The sequence below is a fragment of the Urocitellus parryii genome, chromosome 7 (genome assembly GCF_045843805.1).
Source record: "Urocitellus parryii isolate mUroPar1 chromosome 7, mUroPar1.hap1, whole genome shotgun sequence".
Taxonomy (NCBI): Eukaryota; Metazoa; Chordata; class Mammalia; order Rodentia; family Sciuridae; genus Urocitellus; species Urocitellus parryii.
In genome coordinates, this window is record NC_135537.1 from 80,096,372 (window position 1) to 80,103,978 (window position 7,607).

The 7,607-nt window shown below is 38.2% G+C and overlaps 1 protein-coding gene across 2 annotated transcripts in view; it reads left to right on the plus strand.

Annotated features, from left to right (window-relative positions):
• Positions 1 to 5,950, plus strand: part of Clxn (calaxin) — an 11,579-nt gene extending 5,629 nt beyond the window's left edge. The window contains exons 3-7 of one of the 2 annotated variants that reach the window (XM_026395199.1): positions 261 to 365; positions 1,125 to 1,276; positions 1,643 to 1,747; positions 4,447 to 4,529; positions 5,379 to 5,950. In XM_026395199.1, coding sequence (XP_026250984.1) covers positions 261 to 365; positions 1,125 to 1,276; positions 1,643 to 1,747; positions 4,447 to 4,506 — 422 coding nt within the window. In that variant the 3' untranslated portion in view covers positions 4,507 to 4,529; positions 5,379 to 5,950. The remainder of the gene's footprint in view (positions 1 to 260; positions 366 to 1,124; positions 1,277 to 1,642; positions 1,748 to 4,446; positions 4,530 to 5,378) is intronic. The other variant, XM_026395200.1, reaches the window with a different exon arrangement.
• The last annotated feature ends 1,657 nt before the right edge of the window (positions 5,951 to 7,607 follow it).

Here is a 7,607-nt window from a genome sequence, read left to right on the forward strand (position 1 = left end):
TTATTAATTAATAGTGTATGTATTTATATATTCAGAATATTCTTTCTTCCCACAAAATAGGAAGAGAAAATTCAAATGCATAATTAAAATGCATATCAATGTTCTGATATCTCAGTTTCCTCCTTTGTCAAGTGAGAATATTGGACTATAAAATCCTGACGTTTTCTCTAAATTATAAAAGCAAGCGATACCAATGTAAATACATTATTGAGAATTCAAATGCAGCACAGCTGTTACATAGTATCTCTTTCTCTTTTTAGTATTCCGAACTTTTGATAAAGACAATGACGGCTGTATAAATGTATCGGAGTGGGTTAACGGATTAACCGTGTTTCTTCGAGGATCCTTAGATGAAAAAATGAAATGTAAGAGTTCAGGTTGTCCTACTGTTTGTACATTATGATTAACATAGCCAAAGTGTTTAAATTACTGTCCCCCAACCAGCCAGTGGGTGGGTGAGTTTGTTGGTTGGTTGGTTTGGATCCTCATTAGCTTCTTTTATGGAATGAATTTGAGTCAACAGGGGATAAAAGAAAATGACTAAAAAGGAAAATCAAGTAATTCTGAAGAGTGATTATGATGCCAGGGAAGTTTGCGTAGGCGTTGCTGTACACACTAATTATATACACATGTATTTATGTACTAAGGACTTAACATCATTTGAATTTTAAGCAGAAAAGCAGAGACTATTGATTTAAGTGTTTGATTCTTTTTTTCTTTTCATTTCTTTTGAGTGCAAGAGTAGGATTTATTGAAGGATAGAGACAGAGATAGAACTCTCTCAGTGCTAGAGAGGAAACCATAGCAGATTTTCCAAAAGTTCTAATGTTTAATAGTTGAATCTGATGAACTCTAAGTCATATTTTTAATCGGTGTGCCAAGAGTTTCAGGATTTAAAAATGTCCAATGTTTTGTTCCTTGATATGGTTTTTTATAACTGAGAGTAAAGAAATTTCCTGAGGATTCTTGAATGCATTCCACATTTACCATGAAAACCAGGTGATGCCCAGGTCTTCAGGGTTGATGAAGCATCAGCAAGATAGACCTCAGCCCTCAAGACTCGGTCAGAGAAAATGTTACCTTAGTGATAATATCAAACTCATCATTTGACACTTTCTTTAAAGATTGCTTTGAAGTGTTTGACTTGAATGGGGACGGCTTCATTTCAAAGGAGGAAATGTTCCACATGTTGAAGAACAGCCTTCTGAAACAGCCATCAGAGGAAGACCCAGATGAAGGAATTAAAGATCTGGTTGAAATAACACTTAAGAAAATGGTAATGATTTTGAGTAATTTAGAGTTTTATATTGAAATGCACAGGTCACATATGGGATGGAAATAAGAATTTGAATAATGAGAATTTTCAGTTTCCTTTTTAGTTAACCAAACACTTGAATGGTGCTATTACAATATGCAAAATTCTTTTGAGCTGGGGGGATAGCTAAGTTTTAGAGGGCTTGCTTAGAATATGCAAGGCTCTGGGTTCCATCCCCAGCAAACCCCCCAAAATTCTTTTCAATTCTATGACTCAATCCCTTATTCCTCTAGAACCTTTCTTCCATTAACGTTTGAGTATGAAAATAACAAGCAGTTGTGGTAAGCATGTTACGTGTTAACTGTTGTATTCCTGCTGTCCCCTCAGGATTATGACCATGATGGGAAGCTATCTTTTGCAGACTATGAAAAAGCTGTGAGAGAAGAGACTCTTCTGTTGGAAGCCTTTGGACCATGTCTACCTGATCCAAAGGTAACAATATTGCTTTGGCTGAACTGTAACTAAAGTGTAATATAAGATATGCAATCCAGAACTTCTTGCTTATAGTGGACCAGAGGAATCATGTTCACCCAGGGAGAATAGCTTCTCAATACTGAAAGGCCACTAAAGAAGAAGTTGCCAGTTCATCTCATAGTACTTATTGTAGCCAAGTGCTTTGCTTTCCATTCATAACTTAACTCACTCATGTTAGAAAACAATTAATGAGACTTAATGTGTGCCAGATGAAAGGCTCCTTGATTGTCTTGAGAGAAAAAGACAATATGAAAATAGTTTTATAACAGTGTGATAAGTGTTGTTATAATAATATTTAATGACTTATAGGGTGCTTCATCTGTGACAGGCAGTGTCACAAGTACCATATCACCTCAATGAATCCATCTAAAACTCTCTGAAGTAGATAGTACTATTATCCTCTTTTTACAATTGAGAAAACTAAGGCTCAGATAATTTTGGTCAACTTTTCAAAGTCCATTCACTAGTTGGCAGAGTGGCCTGGGTGTCCTAGTGTCAGAGGCGTCCTTAGAGATGTATAGAACATGGTGATTGGCAAGAAGAGGGGTGTCTAAATCAACGGTATGTTTCAGGCATTTGTGAGATCCATCCATCTCATAAATGCAGAGATTGGATGAAGGAAGAGATTGAGCTCTGGTCTTGGGAAAGGACTTCCAGGTAGAGGCAACATCGAGTGCAAAAGCTGTAGGGAACCACCGGAACATGGACAGTGACATAGGAGGGCTTATCAGAACTGGGTTTTGAAGGAGAAAATAGCCAGGTCAAAATGGGGGAAAGTAATCTAAGCAAAAAGAAATATATAAAATAAAGAGGGGAGTGAAAAGGGAAAGAGTAAGTAAAAGATGAAAATACATCTGTCTTGGATGAGAATTAGGTGCATATGAGGCTGGAGATCAGGTGGCAGATGCAAAGAAGGACCATATCTTGTTGTCTTAAAGACGATGGAAATTCATTGGGGGTTTACAAAAAGATAGCGTTACGTGATTTATTAATGTTCCCATCCTTTGAAGCTTTAGTTTATCTCTCCAGCTGCCCACTTGACATACCCTCAACAAATTTCAGGTTTTCCCTAAAACTTCACCTCTCCCTCAGTCTTCCCTATCGTTAAGTGGCATTCCTATGCACCCAGGTTTTTCATTGAGAAGCCTGAGAACCAGTTTACTATCTGTCTCCTCCAAAATTTACGATTACAACCTCTTCCCACATCAACATGTATCAGGCACAATGATCTGTCTCTCAGCCCAGATCATTAGGTCTCTTGGTTCCATTATTTCCCCCCTACTTCAAGTATGTTCAATAATGCCAATGCTACTCAAGTATGTTCAATAATGCCAATGCTATCATGCTCTATCCTTGCTCAGGACCTGCCTGTGGGTTTGAGAGTAGATACAATGGCCTCTTTCTCTCTCTCCCCTGTCACATCTTCTACTGTCTCCCATTCTCACATGGCACTGAGCCACATCAGCCACCTTGCTGTTCTTCCCTATATGCTTTGTATTGGCTGTTGCCTCTACCCAGAAGTCCTTTCCCCAGACCAGAGCTCAATATCTTCCTTCTTCCAATCTCTGCACAAATGTGGCTTGTGTGCAGCACATAGTAGATGCCCAGTAAATGATGGAAGGACATATGGATAGATGGATGGATGGATGAGTGGATGGATGGATCTCATAAATGCCTGATGGAGAGTTCTGGATCTGTCTCCCTCCTCCTCTTTATCATTTACCTTTGCTCCCTCATTTACCTTTACCTCTTCCCTCTCTAGTAAAACCTTCCCATTAGGACTTTAAACATTTTAAACTGTCCCGCCTGAAAAACAAAACTAAAGGAAGGATAATAAATAAATAGAGATAAATAATAAATAGAGAAGAAATAAATAAAGGAAGGAAAGAGAAGAAATAAAGGAAAGATGGAGGGACAGGGGGAAGGAAGGAAGGGAGGAAGGGAAGGAGGGAAAGGGCAGAGAAATTAATTTTATAGCTTTTCTACTTCTTGTCTAAAGGCTCCATCTCACAGTCAAGGTTCTTGAAAAGATTGTCCAGATTTGGGACCTATATTACCCTCTATTTCCTCTCATCCATCCCTGTATCTGCTGTGGCCAGGGTCACTCTGCCCTTCTGTTAATAATTCCTGTGAACACTCTTGGGTCTTCACCTTACTGAAGCACATCCCTTCATTGTCCAGAGCTCTTGGTCTGCCTTCCTCTGCTCCAGGAAGTCTCGCCACTTCCCTCTACTTTCCCTCCCACTTCCCTCCATGGTCTAACTGTGCCTGGATCCCTCCTCCAGGACTTCCAGAATTCAATGTGTACTGATTCCTGCTGCAGTCCTCCTGGCCCTCATCTGTCCACCCAGTTTCTGGCCATTCTTTGATACTAGGTTGGAAGCCCTTGGAGAGCTATGTCAGAGGGTCTTGTTCATCTCTGTGGACCAAGAACCAAGCATTGTGCTTGTAATACAGTCAGTACCAATGAAGTCTATGGAAGAAGACAACCACATAAACACTTGAAAGTCTTGATGCCCATTCTCCCAGCTACCCTTTCTCTCTATAAACATTAGAGAGACATGCAGAGTATTTTGTTTTGCCCTACCTGTTTTTTGGAAGTTCGTGTGTGTAAGTCGAGTCTGTAAGTCTGTAAGTTGAGTATGTTTTTTTTGCAGAGTCAGATGGAGTTTGAAAGCCAAGTATTCAAAGATCCAACTGATTTCAGTGATATGTGAATTCTAAATGCGCATTGTTTGAAGTGAGTACTAAAGAAGGTACACCCGTAGTTTATTTTTTTCTACTAAGCTCAGAAATATGATGTTGAATTGTGCATCTGGGGGTGGTGATGGGGCTCACTTCCATATATCACTTAACTCTGGTATAAGGTGCAAGTAAAGCAGAGTAGACGACAAGTTTCTTGTTAGAGGGGATCTTTCTAACAAATATTAATATTTCCAATATTAGTTTAGTTGGGTTGGGTATGATTAGTTAACATTCCTAGATATATTTTCTCACATAGACTATCTTTCCAAGAACATAACTGTTGTAAAATATCTGGATTCATTAAATTAATGGACAGATTATGTAATTATCAATTATGAATACAAATATTCTTCATGTCAGAAAGAGGTTAGGCATACTTTGAAAACTCATTGAAACTACTGAATTTCCTTTGGAGAAGGTTGGCATCAAAAATAATACTTGCATTTAGCACCTAAACACACTTCTGACAGGAACTAGGGCAGATTTAGAGAAATGAAAGTTATACAGAGGCTTTTAAATATGATTTATGTGGTTGTGTGAGGCTTTGCTTAATCATTTTACCAGCTTGTAAGTGTCAAGGGCAGGGATTTTATCCTCACACATCTTTATATCTGCCATAGCAGTTAGTCTTCTGCATATCATGGGCCCTCTATAGATGCTGTCCATTGGATTGAAAGCTGAATATCACTGCAACATAAGTACAGACTTATGGTGACCAGAGAAAGAGGAACAGGTTCTGTTTCTTAGCCTTAATGGCTAATGAATGGGCAGTTATCAGTTAATTTTGGAGTCATTCACCTTTAATGCATTTGGGTGTCAAAGTCCTCCTCTCCTCTGTTCCCAGTGTCTCTCTACCCTAACCCTCCTGAGGGTCCCCTGGAACTGCCTGACTGCATTGCAGTGTCATAGTCCCCCACTGCCTGGATTCCTCTTCTGAATGTCCTCATCAGGGATGGTACATATTTTGTGCTAAGTGTATCCACCAGCTGTAAACTCCAGAAGACACATCCTCCTTCTCCCTTTAGCTATCCTGCAGCAGATGCTTGTGGGCATTATAAGCAGGAGAAAGACAGGGCCTAGTTAGCTTTGTGTGAGCTCCTTTTAACACATGTAAGTAGTTGAGAGAAATAGACATGATATCTGCTGTCATTTAGATTTTGTTACTACACATGCACTATTAAATGTAAACAAATAAGTATATTCTGTGAAAAACTGGGCTGTTAATAATGAATAGAATAAGCAATTCTGTGAAATAAAAATATTTCACTGTGTATTTTCTAAAAAATTTAGCTGCTTGTATAGATGGGATTTGACACAATTCTTCTATTTGCAGTTGGTATAAATAATACATCACACAGTGTTTTAAATTTTCCACCTTTGCTTTTAATTAACAAATAAAAAATTTTGTATGTTTAATTATTGTGTGCAATTTCATGTCTTGATGTATGTACCTTGTGAAATAACTACCAGTATAAAGGTCATTAATATATCCATTGCTTTACATAGTTGTCATTTTTTCTTTGGGAGTACAATGTACCCTCTTGGCTCATGTTGTATAACTGAAACTTTGCACCCCATGACTGACATCTCCCCATTTCCATAACCACCATTCTATTATTTACTGCTATGAGTTTATTTCCACATATAAATGAGATTATGCAGTATTTGTTTTTTTTTTCTCTATGGAGCTAATTTCACATATCACAATATCTTTCCAGTTATCCATGTTGTTGAAAATGACATGATTTCCCTCTTTTTAAATGTTGGCTAGCATTCCATTGTTTGTGTACAAATATATACATCTATACACATAATGCATATGTACATATCATAATTTCTTTATCCATTTGTCCATTGATGTCAATTTAGATTGTTTTTATATCATAGCTACTGATGCTGAAATGAACATGGGACTAAAGATGTCTCTTTGTGATACACACTTATTCCCTTTGGATATATACCTAGAAATGGGATTGTTAGATCACATGGTAGTTTCAATTTTAATTTTTTGAGGAACTTCTATTTTCTCTAATTTATATTCCCACCAGTGGTTTCTAAGAGTTCCTCCTTCTTCATAACCTGGCCACCACATGCTATTTGTTTATTTAGTTATTTGGTTATTTAATTTTGTATTTTTGATAATAAGCCATTTCAACTGAACAGAGGTTTCTCATTTGGGTTTTGATTTATATTTCCCTGATGATTAGTGATATGGAGCACTTTTTAAATATATCTGTTGGCCTTTGAAAAATGTGTATATCTTTGAAAAATGTGTAGTCAAATCCTTTGCTAATTTCTTTAGATTTCTTGCATTTTTGCTACAGAGCTCTTGGAGTAAGTACCAGCTGACAGGAGTAGCAGCTCTGGCTCCAGGTAAGGACAATGGCTTGGACTCTGAGCAGCTCCATCAGACTCATTCATGAAAGCTGCAGGTGTCTGTGATAATGGCAATGTCTGGAAGCCTCAGTGGGTGTTTTATTCAGCTTCTTCACTGCTGGGACTTAAAGACCCAATCAGAACAACTATAGTGGAGGAGAGTTTATTTGAGGACTCACGGTTTCAAGGTTTTAGTTCATAGAAGGCCAGCTTCATTTCTCAGGGCTTAAGGCAAGATAGAACATCATAGTGGGAGAGTGTGGCAGAGGGAAGTAGCTCATATCATGATCAGGGAGCAGAGAGAGAGTTTACTCACCAGATACAAACATACACCCAAAGCCACATCCCAATTCCCACCTCCTCCAGCCACACCCTACCACTTCAGTTACCACTCAGTTAATCCCTATCAGAGGATTAAATGACTGATTGGGTTAAGACTCTTATAACCCAATCATTTCTCCTCTGAAATTTCGTGCTCTATCTGACACGTGAGCTTTTGGGGGATACCTCACATTCAAACCATAACATTTGCCCCTGGCCCCCAAAAGCTCACAACCCTCTCACAATGCAAAATACATTTTTCCCCATTTCCAAGAGTCCCCACAATCAATATTTCCAAGATTGCTCAAAGTTTGAGTCAAAATTCTTTTTTTTTTCTGAGAATTTTAAGAATTCTCAAGGCAATCTCTCATTGTGA